The 22,096-nt window shown below is 39.6% G+C and overlaps 1 protein-coding gene across 5 annotated transcripts in view; it reads right to left on the bottom strand.

Moving 5' to 3' along the window:
- Nucleotides 1-22,096, bottom strand: part of fam184ab (family with sequence similarity 184 member Ab) — a 229,571-nt gene that overhangs the window by 32,526 nt on the left and 174,949 nt on the right. For all 5 annotated transcript variants that reach the window (XM_076874063.1, XM_076874062.1, XM_076874065.1 and 2 more), the window contains 3 exons: nucleotides 14,841-14,994; nucleotides 11,647-11,774; nucleotides 1,255-1,439 (listed from right to left, as the gene is read on the bottom strand). In XM_076874063.1, the coding sequence (XP_076730178.1) occupies nucleotides 1,255-1,439; nucleotides 11,647-11,774; nucleotides 14,841-14,994 (467 nt within the window). The remainder of the gene's footprint in view (nucleotides 1-1,254; nucleotides 1,440-11,646; nucleotides 11,775-14,840; nucleotides 14,995-22,096) is intronic.

Genomic DNA, 22,096 nt, shown 5'->3' with positions numbered 1-22,096 from the left:
AAATATGTTAAACGTTTATTTTGTGACCCAGAAAATAAACGTTTGCCGCCACTGTTGGAAACTGAGCAGGGCCGTGCTATGAATTCTGGGATAGGTTGGGCCCCGAAGCAACCAATCCTTCAAATATGGGGAAGGGCACATTTGTTGGCCGCATTTGTCGGAGTCTTAGAATTTGGACAGTCTTCGTCGTGTCGCTGTAACATAATCGGCCTACAAATGCAGGCACAGGAGGATGCGCTTCCAGAATTTGAACACAGCTGCGATACCGGACACTGCTTCTTCTTCTTCGGGGTTTAATGGCAACTGTCACATGTCAGTTGCGGTGGTAAGATCTAACTTTTTCTTCGAAGGTAAACCTAGCTTTCTGCTAGTAGTTGGCATCCATGCTAACCACCAGTAACCACAGCAGACAGCTAATGACCAAATCAACTTTGTGATTGATTTCACATTACAACATCCAGCAAACACTCGACTGGTCTCTAGGTCTGTGCGTCCGAGGTATGTTATATGTGGGTGTATTAATGAATGTGCCTGAAGTGGTTTGAGTACTAAGAAAGACTAGAAAACCACAATATGAATAAATGCCAACCCACATAACAAGCTTCTAAGACTGATTATGAATATTGTGAACACATGCCAGCTTTGCTTTCACGCTCAGCTCTGCAGATTGTGCTTCAACCAAAACCTAAATTCCTCATTTTTAAAAGTCAAACTCAAAATTGATTCAACAGAAGATTCTAAATGGAATCTGAACCGTGCACTGTAACTGCTTACTGCCAAAAACGGACACAAAAAGAAAGAAAAATAAGGCACTCAAACAACCATCGCTCTAAAATATTCAGCAGTTTGGTTGCTAGGTTACAGTAAAGGATAAGCTTCACTGTGAAGATGCAGTTTTGTTTTTTTCTTTTCTGTGTTTTTGAGATATTTGGACGTGCATGTGTGTGAGAACTGTTCAAAGTGCAAGTTTAACGATTCATTCTTCGGCCACACAGAAACATGATACAAAAGAAAAAAAGAGGCATATTCAGAGGAGATCAGTCACAAAGGTAGAGGATTAAGCAGTCTAATGTAAATGCAGCAAACAGTAACTTAATGTTGACAAAAAGAAAACAATGTTTAGTTAGACTCTGGAGCGGTAGACGAAACCAATTTGCTGTGAACGTGTTGAGAAAACGCGTTTTTCCTCCCTGTGAAGTAAAGTTTGACCGCAGGTTTTCACTTCAGTGCTACACAATGAACACTGAGTCATACCGGATCTGCTGATTGGCTTCACTGCGGATCTTGAGCACCTCCTTGCCCTTCAGCTCCAGCTCTTTAGTCAGGGTGCTGATGTTCTCGTTGAGCGTGTGGATTTGGTGGTCCAGCTGAGCGATGTGGTTCTTCCTCCTCGTCACCTCCTCCTGCAACTCGGAGATCCGGCCCAACAGCTCGCGTTCCTGTGAAAAGAGAAACAATAAAAATCAGCTCTGAAGAGATGAAGGACGTAAAGGTTTAGCTATAAGGCTTGTAATGTTGATTTTAAAGCTTATCTATATGGTAGAATATTTTGGAAACTACACTTTTTTTCTACAGTTGACAGGCTAACAAACCCTCCTGTGTCAGTGGCAGCTGAACTTCATTCGACCATGGCCTGCAATGACTTTGCCAAATTCTTCACTGAAAAAATCCAAAAAATTAGACAAGCAATTGGTACATCAACAGCAGATCCAGGATATGTACTGTGTCCACCAAAAAACTGTTTAAACACCATGAAACAGTTTCAACCTATTAACAGCAAAGACCTGGAGGACATCTTAGGTCAACTGAACTCCTCCTCCTGCTGTTTAGATGTCCTGCCAACAAGTTTTTTCAAAAAGGTCTCAAAGACTTTAGAGTCAGACCTGTTACAGATCGTCAACTTTTCTTTATTATCAGGTGTGTTTCCAGAATCACTAAAAACTGCTGTAATCAAACCTATACTGAAAAAGGACAATCTTGACAAGACACAAATGAACAACTACAGGCCGATCTCAAATCTCCCGTTTTTAAGTAAGATCATTGAAAAAGCAGTTTCTCAACAGCTCAGTTACTTCTTAAAACAGAATAATTGCTACGATGCCTTCCAGTCAGGTTTTAGACAGAACCACAGCACTGAAACTGCTCTGACCAAAGTGTTTAATGACATATGTCTGAATACAGACAGTGGAAAAATGTCAGTCCTAGTTTTACTGGATCTCAGTGCAGCATTTGATACAGTTGACCACAACATATTACTCAAACGACTGGAGAACTGGACAGGTCTTTCAGGAACTGTACTAAACTGGTTCAAAACATACTTAGAAAACAGGAAATACTTTGTATCAATAGGTAACTTCACATCTGAGCAGACAAGTATCACATGTGGAGTTCCCCAAGGTTCCATCTTGGGACCCCTTCTGTTTAACATCTACATGCTCCCACTGGCACAGATTATAAACAACAACAAAATAAACTATCACAGCTATGCAGATGACACACAAATATATATCACAATGTCACCAGGAGACCGAGGCCCTGTACAGGCTCTTGGTAAATGCATTGAGGAAATCAATGACTGGTTGTGCCACAATTTTCTCCAGCTAAACAAAAACAAAACTGAGGTAATAGTCTTTGGCGCCAAAGAAAAACGATTACAGGTCACCAGAGAACTTCAATCTATACACCTAAAAACCACAAACCAGGCGAGAAATTTGGGTGTAGTGATGGATGCAGACCTAAACTTAGAAAAACACATTAAGACAATAACAAAGTCAGCTTACTATCACCTCAAGAATATTTCAAGGATAAAAGATCTGATGTCTCAACAGGACCTGGAAAAACTAGTCCATGCATTCATCTTTAGTAGGCTTGATTACTGTAACAGCATCTTTACAGGTCTACCTAAAAAATCAGTCAGACAACTACAGCTCATTCAGAACTCTGCTGCTCGAGTCCTCACTAAGACCAAAAAAGTGGACCACATCAGTCCAGCTCTGAGGTCTTTACACTGGCTGCCTGTCCGTCAGAGGATAGACTTTAAAGTTCTGATGCTGGCCTATAAAGCTCTGAATGGTTTAGGACCAAAATACATCAATGACCTCCTGACCCAGTATGAACCTTCCAGATCCCTCAGGTCATCTGGATCCGGTCTTTTATCAGTTCCCAGAGTCAGAACCAGACACGGAGAAGCTGCATTCAGCTTTTATGCTCCTTATATCTGGAACAAACTCCCAGAAAGCCTCAGATCAGCTGAAACACTCAGTTTATTTAAATCCAGGTTGAAGACTCACCTGTTCTCAGCTGCATTTGAATAAAGCACCAAATCCACACTTTAAGCTTAAATTTCAAAACTTACATTTAACTACTGATTTTATCTACTGTTCTGATTTTATCTGTTTTGATTTTATATACTGGTTTGTTTGTTTGTTTGTTTGTTTGTTTGTTTGTTTGTTAATTAGTTAGTTAGTTTATTTGCTTGTTTTAATCAATTTTAAATCATGCTTTTTATTTGTTCTTGTTTCTAATGTCTCTGTAAAGCACTTTGAATCACCTTGTTGTTGAATTGTGCTATACAAATAAACTTGCCTTGCCTTGCCTTGCCTTGCCTTTAGAATTTTTTAAAGTTGGTTATTTCGAACATGTTTAACACCTTGAGAATATTTTTTAAATCCACCATTAGGGTGAAACTTTTCAGATGAATAGGTGAATGCTGAACACAGCTGAATGAACAAAAATGGCTTTACCACGATGAAGCAATCATCCATCAGTGCACACAACGCAGATAGCAACAAAGCCTCTTAACGAATATAGTGAACAGCATTTTATCTTAAGTCCTAAATTTATGCAGGACTTTAAATAATCTGGCTTATGTGTCTTGATTCAATTGTCAAAACCCTTTTCAATGTGTCCATAATTTCACATCCTTAAGAAGCTCACAGAGCCGAATTACAGCTTTTATCAAAAACTGAACATATGTTTTGACATAAGTCTGTTGTATTTACTGTATTTTCTCAAAAAGCAACAGAGACTATTTATCTCAAAAACAGAAGACTTGCAGCATCTTGTATTAGAGGCAGGTTTGGTATTTCTCACAAACTGTTCAAACCTTCTGTTTGCAGACAAAAGTTGGCTTAAAGGGAGAGAAGCTGTTTATTTCAGACAGTGGATTAATCGAAAGGTTGCAGCACTATAAGATTAATAGGGGTTATTTTGAAGTGGGAATCGCACAAAGCCACTTTCGCAGAGTTCAGGAAAAAAAACAGAGGTGGAAAGGAGCATATTAGGTCCTCTTTAAGTAAATTTACTTGTTTCCTCAGGTAAAGTCACTGCATGATACTGTTAAGGCAGTATTAAGCTGTGACCCCTCTTAAAATAGATCAGAAATAAATGTTAGATTGCTAAATTCTTTGAACAACAAGCAGCACACCAGTGCCAAAAGTATTCGCTCAGCTTTCCCACACATATGAACTTGACTAAAATCCCATTCTTAATGTCGGCCAACCATTTGCAGCTATGACAGCTCCAACTCTTCTGGGAAGAGTTGGAGAAGAGTTTAAGATGACCAGTCTTTTAGAAGTGCATTTATGAGATCAGATGCTGATGTTCACTGAGATGGCCTGGTTTGCATTCTCTGATCTGATTGATAGTAAATGGTAAATGAACTGGTTCTTATATAGCACTTTTCTACTTTGAGTACTCAAAGCGCTTTATACAACTTGTTCATTCACCACACCCATTCACTTTTCTAAGTGCTATCTAACTACCATTCATACATACACATTCACACACACATTTTTGGGTTGTATGGAAGCCCCAAACGCAATTTCATTGTTCTTGACAATGACAATAAATAAATAAATACTAAATAAATACTAAATACACTCCGATGGCTGCATCGGAGAGCAACCTGGGGTTAGTATCTTGCCTAAGGATATTTGGCATGCAGACTGGGATTGAACCACCAACCTTCCAGTTAGTAGGTGACCTGCTCTACCACCTGAGCTGCACAAAGTTGCGAGCATGAAGTTGTACAAAGTTTCTTGGTAGCTGAAGTATTAACAGTTCCTTTAACTGGAACTAAAGGGCAGAGCAAAACTCCTGAAAAACAAGCCCAGACCATAAACCCCCTCTGCCAAACTTTACACAGATTTTCCATCGGCCTTCCATTTATTTGGGCTCAGGACACAACTTAACACTTCCTGTAACTCTTTCAAATTAAAAGCCTTAGTGTTTCTTCTTACCACAGCTTTGCAGGCATATACAACAAACACTGGAGAGGACTGTTCCTTTAGCTTGCACATTATAGGCAGCCCTTATTTGGTCACTTTGTCCACAGAGACATCTAAATCCTCCACTGGTTTTCATTTAAGGATACACAGTGATTTCCAACTGTGCCACAATAAGCTGAGTCCGTGTAAGGTTCTTATTTTGTCAACTTACTTGCATTTTGCAGCCAGTGTACTTGGGGAAACAATGATCTATTAGTTCTTTTGGGCCATAACAGTTTGTTTATGACTGATAAAAGCAACTTAATAAAATCAACTTAATAAAACTTAATAAAATCCAGTAGAGAACTCAAGCTGTTGAACCAGGTAATTTAACTGACGAGTATGGCAAAAACAAGATTTCAGTCATTATGGGAGAGACGAGATTCATCTGAGCTCTGATAATACAACAGTGCTGTAAACTACTGAATGACTTCATGTAAACATGACCAACAACTGAAATTACTCACGACCGCCTGCCGAGCTGCTCTTTTCTTCTGAGCTCCACACTGACACAAGAAGCAGCTCGATTCTGTCGCATTTTGAAAGTGAGAAAATGAGCAAGTGATTTTCCCAGCAGGGGTGCGGTGAACGACGTGTAGGTTCAACCAAACAGTGGCATAAAAAAACCCAAAAAGAACAACGCAGCCTGTCTGCATTTACGAGTCCATTATTGGAACATGTGACTCACAGCTTCGCAAACTTTAAGAAGTATTCCACTTTCTGTTGTTTGTTAATAGGGAGCTTAAATTTCTTTTGTATACAGTGCATGAACTGAGGGGGTGCATTGAGGTCTGGTATAAGATAGAAAAGGATTATTTTGAATAGTGCATAGCTACTCTGATAAAGTCATAAGGTCAGTTGCTGCGATTTATCCTCTTTGTAGCTCTGAATATCATCTCAGATTTTCCTGAAAATGGTAAATTGATCTGTGCCTGTAAAAGGTGAACTTTAAAGAAACAATGACACCTTACTATGTTACTTATTTCACTGATATATATATATATATATATATATATATATATATATATATATATATATATATATATATATATATATATATATATATATTTACATACATACATACATACATACATACATACATACATTAATTGTCATCTCTCATTTGGGTGTTTCTATTTTAGTAACTTTCAGTTTTATGTTGACTGTCATTTGTCTGTGATGTGTTTTAGACACAAGAGACTGCTTCCTTTCTCTCATTGTCCTTGATTAGTTTTGGCTGTTCCTTGTTTCCCAGGTGTTTCCACTCCTCTGATTAGTCCTCATTGGTCTCCTTGGTGTTTGTTCTTAGAACTTTGGCATCTCATCTAATAAAAGGTTGATTTTAAAGATTACAAAAAAGTTTATTTGTCATCATGGAGCATTTTGTGTTGACTGATGAGGAGAAAAAATGAGCTGAATCCATTTTCAGAGGAGCCTGAAACACTGAAAGAGATCTGAAACCTTTCTCAAGTCATTGTCATTAACATACTCAACTCTGAAATTCCCGGGAGGTGAAATGGGCCTCACGTGCCAAACATTTCATTACGTTTGGTGACTTAAATGAAGAAGCAAGATGTGATCTGAAGACTCTCAGTTGAGTGCCACTTAACACCATCAGAATTAGATTAAACACTGTCACGTTATCGTCTACTAATGATTCCTCTCCCTGTGAAAAATCTAATTTAACTTGGCACTATAACAATTTGTGCCAAGGACTGTGTTCACATATCCAGAAGCCATAATCTTGTATAATAGCTTCATATTCACAAACTACTGTCTATTTGCATCGCCATCTGCATTTTCACTTAATGTAATTGGCTGTTTTTTTTTTAAGTCCAAAACCTTCAGTACAATCAAGCACAATGGTGATCGGCCAGATGAGTCTTTAATGACCAATTTACTCATTTTACTCTTCATCTCATCCAAATCTTGGCTGGCGTTGGAGCAGGAGATGAAGGGAAATTAGGAAAGAAAGCTGGCAGAATTAAAGAAAGAAACAAAGGCTAATTGGAAGAGCATTTATCGAATGATATGGGACATTATAACTTAATATACTCTTTCAATTACAGCAGATATCAGCCTTTGATTTCACAACTGCGGAAGACGAGATAAAATTCCCAGTGTTGGGCTCGTTTGGGGGAGAGATTTATTTACTTTTGCATCTTGTCTGAGTTGATCTATCATCTTTTTTTTTGTCTGCTTATCTGCTGTCTCTCTCTTTTATAATCTAATTTTATCCTCTCTTTCAAACACCTCAGATATAATATGTGAACAGCGCCGTAAAGGAGATCGCTTTGTCATTCTCTGTTTTGCCTAGTTCTTCTTTATCCTTCTTTTCCTTAAAAAATAAACTTTTCAAATAATAATCAAAAAGGACATTACAGTAAAATAGAGTGTGATTTCCTGAGCTACTTTATTTTTCAATGGGTATTAGTAGTTAGCCAATGAAATCCCATGAACTGCTGCCATGAATACATATTTTTATTCTCAGGGGAACAATGCTGTGCCCCAGTTTCTAAACAGTGTGTGAGTTATTTGCTTTGTTATTCCTTTAAATGTGCTTTTTTGTTAGTTTTGAGTTCTTTACTGTCTTATTCATAAGTGTATCTGTGAATTTTAACAGTAAAGCCTTCACTTTTAATTCCTCCTTTCAGCGGGACAAAGGTGGTTCGTACTGTTGCTGTAAAATATGCTGGCTGTCATCATGTTTATCCAGGGCTGCCAACACTAATATGGGAAATATGCCACTTTTCTGCCTGTCACAATCTCAGCTAACCACTTCATATACAATTCTACCAAACTGTTAAGAACACATTGCTCCAAAAACCCATGGCTCCATGAGAACAGAACCATAGCGGGGAGAAAAATAATACGAGCGATAAAAGGAAACAACGGTTCTCTGAAGATGCTTTAAATCTAACAATGAGGAAGAAAACAAATGTTCTCATGTGTGCTAGAGCATCATCATGACCACAACAATACAATCAAAGTGGACCGGAATAGTTATTAAAAGTCAAGAGATACTGATGGCAGGGTAATTCTTCAGACAAGACTGTTAGATCAAACATGATAAATATCTAGACAAGGATAGATGACACTGTGCACACAAAGACCTGCGCACACCTCTGCACTCCATCAGCCTCTCCCTCCCCATCTGTTAAGTAATTGGAGGTACAAAAGCATTATTTAACACAGCGTGACGCCCGTCTGCCACTGAGCTCCTCCGCTCTATTGACTCAACTCAGGAAGTTTTAGTTTATGTTCCATTAATGCCTCAGCAAAGTAAACAAGGAATTATTGTAAACACAGACTCCCACTGATGTTGAATTTAAATGTAAAACAAAATGTTTAAAGGCAGACTTTTTTAACATTATTAAATCCCAGGACCTACAGCATGGACAGAAATGTCCATTACTAAAGCCCCATTCAAGCAGGCCCAGAGAACCCCTAGCAACCAACAGTAACCCAGTCACCAGAGAAAAGTGTCATTTCCTGACAGGTTGGTGAGTGGTGGAAGTCGATATCTTCCATGGAAATTATAGATCTACTAATAACTAAAGCTGCTTCTTTCCACATGACTTTACATGGTTAACAGGTAGCAACAGCTTGCTAACTGTGAAAACATACTTGTGTGGCTCGATGCTCCCGCAGTAATCAAGTCTCTGGGTTTAAATCTGATGATTGTTTAAAGAGTTTGCAGAGGTGATAAAGAGGAAGAGGTCTTTCTCTTTTCAAAGGCCTGCAAAAATGGCTTTTTACTTTTTTCTTGTTAAACAGTTACCAATGTAAATTAGATTATTATCCTACTACTATGTAGGAAAGTATGAATGTCAGACTTTCTGTCTAATTGTGATTTATATTCAGGAATGGGCATTCTCTGGCATTATTAATTTCATTGCTCAGTTCATCTGCAAAACAAAAACACTAGAGAGATGACTTGCAGGGAGTTGGTAACGCATTCGACATAAAACAAGAAAAATATCAAGAAAAAAATGAGCCGACAAATATTTATTTGCCCCCTGTGGATCCAACCTTCCATCCAATGAAACTCGTCCAGTGGGTGTTTCCTCAGGAAAAGAAAATATTGAGCAGCTATGTACATCGCTTTGTGAGCAGCAAATCAACTTCTTCGTCTGAGCGCGTAACTTGGATGTCTTTATGGATCTCAGAGGACCAAATAATAAATAAATAAATCTTCGGATGCAAGAAAAAAGGCAGAACACAGTGATGTAGAAATCTACGAGAAACTGACCCTTGTCTCCTGTAATCCATGACATCAGAAAACATGCTACTTTTTCAGTCATTCATTTTGAATCTTTTTAAATAAAATATGATGATAATTTTGCAAATCATGGTCCACATTGTGGTCAAAAACAAGAATAAAGGAGAGTTTGCTTTACCTCATAGCTGACTGCTAGTTGACCACCCCTCGCTTGTCACATTCAGTTTCAAATTACCAGAGTGAAAACAGTTTGAGGCTTTAAGACAGATCCTCACTAACAGGTTGATGATGTCATAGTGGCTGTGTTGACTGAACACGTAGTTACATTTCTTGGGAGGTGTGTATCAGGTTAGATGGGAGGTTACGGCACAGGTTTAAGAGGGGGTTCTGCTTATCTCTGAAGTCATGCCGTACATTTCCAGCTGAAGCATAATTCAAACATCACTGCTTGACTGGCAGGTAGTTGAGACTGTAACGTGTGCCTATTAGCTTTAATTGCCCTCCTGTTCTCTTTGTGACTAAAGAGGGAGTAAAGGTGGGGTGTGTGCACGTGTGCATTTAGGGGGTGCATAGTGGCAGTATTAAAGAGAACCAGCTGTGTGTCTCTGCTAGAACATCTGTATCATAAGGTGATGAGAATGGAACTCACTGTGCTGGGGGTAATTAGAAAGATTTACAAGTGGTGCTCAGAGGGCTGCCTGCAGTGTGGTGTGTGTGCTTGTGAGCAGGTGGTATATGATGCTGGTAGCATCATTTAACATTGACTCCATCCCACTGAATTTCTTTGATTTTGATTTCTTTGAAAGTAATTTTGTTTTTAGAGGACTGTGCGACCTAGATTACTGCATTAGTGTCTGAATGTTTTATCACTTATTTTGTATTTGAGCATGAGCTGTATACTGAAGATAGATGGTGGCTGATCAATCACGGCTTCACCAGCTGATTAATGAAGTCCTGTTCTGAAGCCTTGAGTTTTGCATTTTGGCCACCACCACGTTGGTGTGTTGGAAGAAGAAGCGTCCATATTTTGACATGATGGTGGATTACAGAGTTAACGATAACATGCTTCACACAGACATACAGATGTCTGCTAGTTAGTTAGGTCTAGCTAACAGACTCGATACCTCTATGAAGTGGGAAATTAACAATCGAGACAAAAACCAGCCTATAAAACATGTTTTACTGCAATAAAGTTTCCATAAAGGAGACCATAAAGACCCGTGTGTCAAGTGCTCATTTGAGGAAGTGCAACTTTTGGCACTTCTTTATGGCCCATTTATCCTCACCATGCAAACTGTGCCAGATGAAAAAAGCGACATCATATACAGAGGGCGATGTTGCAAAAGTCTGAAAAGAAAAAGACTTGCTACTTTTTTCTCCTCTTATACCAGCGCTGATGTGCACACTGTGTCTGAGTGGAGACACTTATCGTAATGTGGGGACTATTTCCTCCCTCAGTGCTGGTATAAGTGGTACGGAGCTGAGGCGACGTCACTGTTTGCAAACAGACCAATGTAGTGAGCTTAACCGAGGCTGAATTCTTCAGCGCTAAGAGTATCTATTTGCTTTGGACATGAACACTTTCTTGGGCTGTAAAAATTTAGTATATACAAAAAAATAAAAGTAAAAAGCTTCCACAAATCAAGGCGACACCTATAAATTGCTCATTTTTGAGTCAATAGGTAAAGCTGGAGCTGGTGCATAGTCAACATTTCCTCTTGAAATGCTCCTTATTTTTTAAGCACTTTTAACATTGATCCAGCTTGTCCTCAATTTTTTTTTTGTTGCTCAAGTAATCAATTATATGACTAATCACCTCGATGTAACCTCAGGCTAATTTAAAAACTTGGTGAAATAAAGAAAAATCCATAAAAATATCAGCAGCCTGTGGCTTTGATCCAAATTAAATGGCTCACCGGTGCACATAAGTCAAGCCGGGTGTGTATGACAGGAGAATGTAATACTGTGTGCGTCTAATCTTCACTGTGGCCATGGAAGAGAGAGAATATGGTAAAGTGTTTTGAGGATTCATCCTTCACTGGATGCCCATTCATCACATAGCTTTGTTGCTCGTGGTGCTGTGGTGGCGGTGGAAATGAATGTGGTTGGAAATGCTGTTGTGATAAGCCAGCCCGTCTTCAGTAAGTCTCACAGTACCTGTGTCCGGTTATTCTCGATCGTCTTCTCCAGCTCGGCCTTGGCGGCGGCTGACTCGTGCTGGTGGGTTTGTCTCAGGTGTTCGATGGCTGACGCGTGGATGTGGTTCAGCTCCGATCGCAGAGAGGCTGATGGAAAAATATGATCGAATACACGAATGTCAGGAGGTCACATTTTATTTGCACAGAGCATCACGCACATGATGAAGCAAAGCTAGTCTGCATATTTCAGATTCAGACTTACTCAGAAAGCTCCTTTCAGCCTTTTGTCTATTTGCAAAAAGAGCTCATTACATCCAAAGGCATTCTTACTACATTACTTTTTTCCCCCTAACTTTGCCCATAAAGAGAATGTCTCTGCTGCCTTTACCCGAGTGGCCTTTAATCCTCACTTCAATGAACACCTTTTATTGCAAACAGTCTAATGGCTTAGAGAAGCATGGTGAGGGAACACACTGCTATTAGCTTTGAAAGACAAAAGAAGAACAAAGTCACGAACTGCACATGATTTCTCTCTGCAGTTCAAAACCAGTCAGAAGACGGGCAAACAGAAAGAAACAGAACATGCGAATACACACGTATGGGGATACGATAGAAAAAAAGGTAAGAGATATAAGGAGGAACAGGTAATAAAATAATATTATCGCTGGAGCCTGCCAGTGTCAGGACCATGACATAGAGGGTAATGGAAGACCATTTATCACAGCACAGTACTGGTTTGTCGGCACCAAATATTTGGTGAGGTTGAGAATTTACTTCACTTATGTGCTTATATGATTTTGTTAGACTTTAGATCCTTGTTGATGTTTCATTTTACTCTGTTGTCCCTACACTGCATTATAATGAGAAAATAATAAAGACCAGATGTTTCTCCTGTCAAATAGCAACATTAACGTAAGACAGAGAAATGTAATAATGTAGTCTGTGATGAAAGAATGTCTGTCTACAGTCATGTAGAAAACATCCATATGTCTTGCGTTCTGAAATTACAGCTATTATTCACGGAAATGCCATTTCTATAGCACCGCGGTGCAAGACCAGCTATCTAAATGCGCTTTAATGTTGTTCTGCAGTGGGGAGGAAAGACTGTCTTTTGACAGAATGAGATCAGACCCGGGCTTGAGGAGGGGTGGTTAACTGCCACAATCGATGGGGATGGTTAATTGAAAAGAGACGACAACCGACAAACAGGACAAAACACGAACTGTGAGCGAGCAGGCAAAAATGATCACCCATCATTCTACTGCATGACTTTCCCTCGGACCCAATTCTGAGTGTTTTATTGAAACAGATATCTCCCACAGCCGTCCTTTTTCACTTCCGATGTTTTTCCACTAGTTGGAAAAACTCCATGAGGTTCGGGGGAATGAGCCGTCTGAACAGAGCGTGGAGCAGGCAGTAAACATGACCAAGACTCACTAATGGTGAACGGACCAGGTTACCAGCTGCTAAAGTCCAACACGTTCTGACATTAACAGAACGTTGCCAGGGAGCTGGAAAGTTACAGATTTGTGTCCTCACAAACAAAACTGGCTCAAATGTGTGATAATGTGACCTCATCTTTTCCAACTGTTCTCCGTCTGCACCAGCTGGGAAACCCTGAGCTGTGCTGATGTATCACAGAGAGGCCTGTACATGTATATCTCACAAAACTAAAATACTGTGAAAATCTTCATTTTTTTCACTTTTTAATTTAAACGGGTAAACTTTTATATATTCTATATAGATTTATACATTTAAAATGAATAAATTAATACTTTCTTTGTTTTAATTTTGATTATTATGGCTTAGAGCTAATGAAAATCTTAAAATATCTTAAATTATTTCATTATTTCATTTGAAGTTTGAGTAAATAAAAATTTAAACAGTATAAATACTGCATGATTTTATGCTTCATCTGCTCACGTCCTTTACAGAGATGCTGATTTCTTTTTCCAGTTGGACTTGCTCACAGTGCTGTCTGTGCTCCATTCGTCAGCCAGCTCACTTTTCAGAAATTGGACAGTTTTGTATTTTGAATCCTTTTTTGATAAAAATGAGAAAATGTTACGATAAAACTTGTGATGGATTTGTGAGTTTTTTTTCATGAGCTTTAAGCCAAAACCAAATCAAAATGTATAAATATTTAATAAATGGAGAATACATGAAAGTATAAATCCTGAAACAACTAACTTTTTCCTGGACCTTCATATTATTGTAGATGCACTAGTACAGATGGACCCTGTCGCACACTTTTGCCTGCAGACTGGGGTCAGGTTACAAAAATTGGGGGATGCCAAAACAACACTGTGTGGTCTGCGGCTGCAGAGGAGGCGTGGTGCAGTGGGTTCAGGGGCCAATGCCCGGGAGGCTGGGAGGGCAGCTGGGGCTGATTGGCTTATTAGGCTCTCCGGTGATCAGGAGGTCGCTGGGACCGGAGGAGAGAGTTGCACCGGGAGTTGGTAATCTCACTAGAGACACCGACCCTGTGACATTGTACACGTGTTGGGTCCTTTTGCCAAACTAAAGCTCACAATGCATTTACATTTCAGAGAAATCCAGTTTAAAATATATTTTTTGAAAAATAATTGTGTTACATATTAGAGGATAAAATATTAGCCACAATAAATGTGGCAGCCCTAATTTTCCCTTTAAGTCCTTCACTGCCAGTATCTTCTTTCACTCAAGACTTTCTTCTGAAATACATGAATCTGTTTAGCCCCTGCTGCATTTTTTCCATTTGGATTTTTCTGAAATAACCACCAGGAATCCATATTCATAGGTGTGTGAAGTCTCCTTTATGTAGACACAAATCAGCTGCCACAGGGTGTGTTTGAGGGTTTCATAAATGACTTCCACTTAAGGCTGTATATAGTCTGGAATAGCACTTAATGTGGCAGTGTGAAAACAGAGCGAGACAGGGGGGAGGATCTCATGGCTGAATTGAAGTCCTGCCAATAGTCTCATATTCAACCTACAAGTTTAAACACAAATATATTCATATTTGTGTTTAAACTTGTCGGTTCTACTTAAACATTCTTCTGTTCTTTCTATAGTTTCAGCTCAAACTGAAAAATCACTGCAGACTGAATAAAAGCTCTCCAATCAAGGCAAAATATACTTAAAATTCATGGGTGGGTTAATCTGTTTTTATGTATGCACCCACACACAAAGACAGAGCAACCAAACACACACACACACACACACACACTTTACCTAACATGGCTTTGCCCTCATCCTCCAGTTCAAAGCGGAGCGTTTGAAGCTCCTGTTCTGACTGCTGTTTGAGCGTCTCGATGCTCTGGCGGTGAGCCTCTCTGAGAGACTGCAGCTCTGCATGGTGATGGTGGCGGAGACGCTCCTCCAGGTCCTGATGGAGAGATGAGACAGGTGGGTAAAAAAAGGAAACAGAGGAGGGTGAAAGAGAAACAAAAAGAGGTCAGGAAAACAATTAGAAAGAGGGAAATGGAGGAGTGGGAGGACCAGAGGGAGACCAGCGACAGGAAAAATGCAAGAAAATGAACAGTATAGGAGGAAATGATGGAGTGGGAGGGAAAAGTAAGAGGCAAGAGGGAAAAAAACAATGATATGGAACAGTGAGCAAGAAAGAAAGTAAAAGAAAACAATTTTATTTAAAATCCTCTATGAGCTAAAGGAGAAACTGACCACTGAAGCATCAAGAAACACACCATTTATGCTGCAGACTGCACAAATCGGGGTCACCTTCTATGTCTGAATGCATCATAGTGCACACGCTATTTTCTTACATTTCTTACATTTGAAATATCAGAAAAAATTATAAGTCACTCTGCTCTGGAGATGTGATATTAAAGAACGCGCAGACAGTTTTCTCCGTCATATTTCAAGTCTCATAAACACTTTTCCTAGAAGGTTTGCCGTTCCTGTCCAGAAGTGCTTCATATTCATATTGCTGCATATTTCCATCTGCTTTGGATGCTGGAAGATCGTTCTGGTTGCCATTAGTTTGCATGAAAAAAAACATCCTGTCTGCAAACACTTGCCAACTAGCTACTGAACTTGGAAAAGTGCGGCACACCAGAAATAAAGTGTTCACCGTCACTGAACGGCGTGCTTTATTGGTGCAACCAGCATGTTTCAAAACACCCAACTTTCACTTTGAAGGCAGACAGTCTTTGTTTTCTGTTTGTGTCACACTGCTTAGGTATTACATCACTATTTTAATGGCAGATACACAAAGCTAAGGTGTCCGTCGGGATATTAGGCATAAAAATGGATTGGCGCATCCCTGCTCTTCATCCTTCTGCATGCAAACATGGAAATCTGGAGATGGGATAGAGGTGGGTTTCTAAGAAGCTTGCAGATATATCCTGAAAGATCTGACAAATGGATGTTAAGAAGAGTATCAGGCAATTTCCCAGGATTGGAGCTCACATCATGTCCTGCTGGAATTAATTAATTTATGGTAACCCTTCAAAAAACCTGTTTATATTGACACAGAGAGAAAAACTGAGTGATGTGCCATCAGATTCTTTTGATAATTTTGCTGTTGTCGTGCTATGAAGAAGGAACAGGCACAAAGACATTAATTAGTATTTAGGCTAAAGGCACCAGAGGCAGTCTTTGTGTACACTTCCAATTTTCAGCTTTTCTGGAAACTTTTTGTCACATTCAGCATCTGAAAGCAAGAGTCTCGACTATTTAATTAATAAAACAATAAATATGTTCATTTTGTTTCGTTCAGCTCTTTGATTTCCACTTTAGTTTCCAAACAAGAACTTAAACAGTTTAAACAGAAAAACATATTTGACTATTAGCAAAAACAACTGACAAGCATACACAGCATTAGCATCATCCATTAGCACTGTTTACTGGAGGGTTGCCACAAAACAAACACACACACACACACACACACACACACACACACACACACACACACACACACACACACACACACACACACACACACCGTAACATCAGTGAAGGCCTACTAATGTTACGCTGCTGGCAGCTGAGTGTTTACTCTGGCAGGAAAAGGCTGTTTTTGATGTGTGAGTATCCACACTTTGTGCCTTTCTAGCAGCAGTTTATAGGAAACATGCTTTTACTTCTTTGAGAAATAGTCAGCGCTGCTGTTGCTGTCAGGATTTGACGTCTCTGTGTCAAACGGCCATTAAAGTGTTTCTGCAATCTATCAGGAGCCTCATTTCTGTTTCCAGAAAGCAGTCCTCTAAAGTTATCACTGAGATTACACACACAGGGTACTACTTAAGCGCTGTTTTTCAACATGCAGGTATAAGTTGGTACAATATGACTTCTTTAGAGATTAACAGTAGTCATTGTCAAGGCTTTTCTAAGCTTACAAAGGTGTTTATGATGATGATACCTCTAATTTACAGAAAGTAGCCTCCACCTAAACTACTTCTTTTGGCTTTAACTGCAGGGATCACCATAGTGGACTGTCTGCCTCCATCTCACCCTATTCCTAGCATCCTGCTCTGTCACACCAACCCTCTGCATGTTCTCCTTCATGACATCCACAAACCTCCTCTGAGGTCTTCCTCTTTTCCTCCTGCCTGGCAGCTTCATCTTCAACATCCTTTGTCCAGTATATCCACTATCCCTCCTCTGTACATGTCCAAACTATCTTAGAGTCACCTCTAACTTTGTCTCCAAAACACCCAACCTGAGCTGTCCCTCTGATGCACTGATTTCTAATCTTGGTCAAAATCGCTCAACAGTCCATCATCTAATCTGAGAAACTCCAGTGCGTCTCTCTAAAACCCAACTCTTGAACTTAATAAAACTTTTAAATGCTTAACTGTCTGATTAGATTTTTGGTTGCCAGATGCATTTGGTAACACTCTATGTTCAGAATAGAATTTCAGTCTTGATGTCAAGCCCCAAGAAAATGGTCAAACCAATGAGGGCAAAAAATGTAAAATAAAGATGAGAACAATACAAGTGACTTTTTAATTTATCAAGAACCTCGATATAAAGTGTTAAATGTTCTTTCCAACTCTGGACAAACCACCTAATCATCTTTGTCTAAAATGGTATCAAGATAACTAACCCAGCATGACAATAAATAAGGAAAACGTTGATACTTTTTCTATCAGCAGTCGTGAAATATTGGATGACGTTCAGATCTCATTTGCATTGTTGCACAAAGCATTAAAGCACACCACGGTTCACACTGAGTTTAGCTCGTTTTTCTTTGTCAGTGAAATGTTCAGGTGCCATTTTGTAAATTTTAAACCACAATCCATCAGCGAGAATGATCTAAAATGATATTCAAATGAGGCTGACAGAAACATCTGCATTTTGATTCAGCAGTGTGTAATGCCTTTGGGAAATGATACATGGATTGAAGAGATGCTTGAATATTGAAATGAGGCTCGCTCTGAGTTGGCGGACAGCAGCCCTGGTTATTCAGTGTTCGACGGGGCTCCCATGCTGTTTTTATGGTAACCCTTCAAAAGCACCAAAAGCAGCACAGTGCATTAATGACATCAGAAAGAAAAAAGAAAAGAAATAACTGCTATTTATAGTGGATTCAGTCATTTATCTGCTATAACAGGTCTCTCTGTTTTCTCACGATGAAAAGCTGCTTTATATTTTACATAATTTTCCTATTTGCACTTTAGAATCACATTAAGTCCTAAAAAGATAACGTAACAATCCTCAGCAACTTAATAAAAGGCAACATTATTCTGATTAATCTCAAACACAGTCAGAGTATCAATGATGAATGAATCCAGTGTGATTTAATCCACTGCGTATGGAGTTCACATGTTGATGCCTAAAATTTGATGTTTTGGTTGCCACCACAGTTTCTTTTTTCTACCAAATCTACCAAACAGAAACCAACCACACAAACAAGGGACATAAAAGTCTGTATCCAGACTAGGGATGGGTACCGGTATCTGGTGCCATAATGGCACCGGTTCTGACATAAACGGTAGTAACCAGACCGAAAAGCAGCGCACATTTCGGTGCTTTGTTTTTCCTCAGCTGAGATACACTTTAGATTCTAGCCAATCATTTTACGTTTCCGAGGATAGTAGGCGGGCCCAGGTACGTACGTTCTTTTAGAGCAGAGCTACAGATTAAAAATGCCCAAGGTGAAGCGGTCAAAGTCTGGCTGTACTTCACAGCAAAAGATGCAAACTCAGCAGCCTGCAACAAGTGCTTTAAGGTGATACTGTGCAAAGGAAGTAACACCTCGAATCTGATGAAACACCTGGCGACACATAGCGGGTTTTTTTTTTTAAAGCCGAGAAATGCACCGTATTTGATAGCTTGCTGCAAGACCTCACACCGAGCACATCTACTGTGGGTGTGGTGGCTGTTATCGACCCGGAGTTAGCAACATCCCCCAAGAATCCGAATAGTAGAGTCCTGGCCCCTAGCCCTGCCAGTGTAGCAGGAATGATGAGGATGATGATGGCAGCAGCAGCCGTTCTTCTCTGGGTGAGTCGCTTAATGTTGTTCGTGTGTAATTTACGTTGAGTAGGCTCACCACGTTATTACATTAATGCATGTAAGGTGAACTAGCAAACACCGTCATAGTTACATGCGGCTGTCTTGTTTGATGGCAGATGCTCCTTTCACCCTGGCCAAAAAGGCTAAAATGACCAAAGAAAAAGTGGAAAACGGCTAAACGTGAGAGGTTTTTGGACAAAATTTGTTTTTTCCATTGTTTAAGCACTGCTTCCAGCCAAGAGTGATGCCATAAATCCCCTATAGCTGCAGAAAAGGCTAACATTGTTATCTTTTCACAAAAAAACAGCTGAACACGAGAGGTTTTTGGACAAAGTGTGTGTTCTCCATTCTTTAAGCACCGGTTCGAGCACCGTTTAAAAAGTACCGGTTTGGTACTGGTATCGGATAAAACCTAAACGATACCCATCCCTAATCCAGACCAATGAACTATAAAACAAATTGACTCGCTAAACAGCTGATGTCAAACTATCCACCGAAGCCAAAACCATTTTTGTACTAACTTGAAAACATGTTTGCTTCTGCTGTAAATTGGGGCATTTTAACATGTGAGTCTATGAGTGCTCATTCACTTTCTGAGCCTGCCTCAAGTGGCGACTGAAGGAACTGCCGTTTCCAGCACTTTTAACCCCTCAGTCATGATTTTCACATGTGATAAATTGAGAACGATGCAACATAACTTTTTCAAATTGATACCATTGGTGCATCTAGTAAAAATCGATGACATGTTTGAATCTCAGCTACCTCAACCTCAAGGATCAAGGTCATGGATAAACTTTTCTGAAAATACTCTATGGTGTAAATTTGACTTTGATTATTATTTTGTTGTCTGGTTGTGTTTCGTCGACCTTTATGTAGCTAACCTGACGCCATGAGTGAAGTAAGCGGTTGGTATAATCTTGGCACAGATAAAAGAATAGACATGCAAAGTGACCTTCAAGATGTTGTAAGCTGAAATCTTCCAACACAAAAGTGGTGCACACTTTATGCTGCCAAAAAGTGTGCATCACTTTATGGCAACATAAAGTGGTGCACACTTTATGCTGCCAAAAAGTGTGCACCACTTTATGGCAACATAAAGTGGTGCAAATAAGCATTTCGATTGAAAAATGTACCCTATATATGCTCAGTGCCCGGCCCAAGAAGGAAAAGCAGCAAAGACCTCTTTCACTCAAATATAAAAGAGAAGCTAGGCCGGAGGAGGGTAACAAAGGGGCTTGCAGATAAATCATGGCAGCCTACTTTACTATCGTGTCCAACATGAGACACAACACTACACTCAATTTTATACTTCCAAATAATCCATTTAGGGCCTCATTCTTTCCCTGTCTTCCTTTTTAAGATTAGGTGTTGGTCCACTGGCCCTTACTTGAGACTTGAGCAAATCTTAAGGACTTGATTTAATCCATCTAATCCTTGCCTAAGTATTCTGTTTCTCTTGAACACATCACAAAACACAAGCTCTACAGTTTGACTTTGAAGTAGCACCACTGCAGTTTTTTAAGATCTGGGAGAGCCTTTAATTATCATAGATATTCTTAATGTCCTTCACTGAGTTCATATGTGCAGCGAATCCTGTAAGAGTTTTAAAAGCCACTAATCTATCTTATTCATCAGTATTGATCATTGTTGCTTTTGTGCCCCGAGTCAGTTAAAAGCATACCTTTTATTCCTTTAATTAAAAGGAGAGCATTAGTTTCTCTTAACTGCAGTGAATCCTTTAATTACAAACTGACCGAACTGTTGTTACATTCACCTCCTCCCCTGTCTTGTCTCTCTGTGCTGTTTGTGTGTGAAGGCCTGCTTCTTCAATCTTCTTTCCATTACCAAGCAGTCAATATTTGTTACTTTTCTGGTGGCTGAATCCATTTAACAAGTAAAAGTGGTGATACCGAAGAACAAGAGCTTCGGGTAAACATACAAAGACATGAACTGAGAACATTGACCCTCAGGTTTTGTGGCAAACTGATTCAGCTGCTTTTAGTGCAATTCTGAATCCTGACCCCGAAGACCACTGAGAGTCCCCAGGTGGAGAAAGTGAGGCATCTGAAAGAGATGTGGCTTAAAAGCCTGTCTAATGTGCATTCAAGATCTTAGACTGTTGAGTAGAATCTTAATGCCTAAACTAACCTGCAGCCAACACAAGGGTTTTAAGACAGGTAACATGTTTGAACCCTGAAGCTGCTGTAATACAATAATGCTCACCTTATTCAAAGCTTTTTTGACCAGAGAACACCACCTGACTAGTAAAAACGTTTGACTGTGGGAAATGACTGCACTCTGCCGTTATTCCAGAGATGATTGAGGGGATTTGGTGATTTTTTTTTTTTTAATGCAGGACTTGAAGGTCAGATCAGATCAGGAGAAAAGTAGCACAGGTGATGTCTGAACATGTGCACACTAACTTTCAGCATTCCTCATAGATAATTATTTCACCACATAAAGAATTATGGCAGAAAAAAGCAACTCTCGTGGCTGGAAAAAGAAATCTGATTGAATTGAAGCCAGAGAAAACGACCCCACTTGATGCGCTTGATGTATGAGAAGAGTTTATTGCCTTAAAAGTCAGTTTCTATGCTTCTTCAACACAGCATTATGTGTGTTCTGTAATTAATCATGACATTTAAAGTAAAATTGACAAAAGCAGGAACTGTTTGAGTGCATGATGACCTTGTGATTAACAAAATGGTACCAGCGACATTTTTGTTGCTGACTGGGCTGCTGCTGTACAGGAAGGGAGGTGATCTATTAGTCAGATGGTCAGTGGTGTGATCCCTGGCTCATACACTCCATCTCTTGAAGTGTCCTTGGGAAAGACACAGAACTCCAAATTGCCCCTGGTGAATTCATTGGAGTGGGAATGTGTGTGTGATAAGAAAAAAAAAAAAGGTTAACAGCAGAATAAAGTGCTGTGTGGATGGGAGATGTCCAGAAGTACTTCTATTCTCTCAGAAAGAGTAGAAAAGCGCTACACAAGTACCACGAATCAG

The sequence above is a fragment of the Maylandia zebra genome, linkage group LG15 (genome assembly GCF_041146795.1).
Source record: "Maylandia zebra isolate NMK-2024a linkage group LG15, Mzebra_GT3a, whole genome shotgun sequence".
Classification (NCBI taxonomy): Eukaryota; Metazoa; Chordata; class Actinopteri; order Cichliformes; family Cichlidae; genus Maylandia; species Maylandia zebra.
This window is presented reverse-complemented; position numbering and strand designations above follow the sequence as displayed.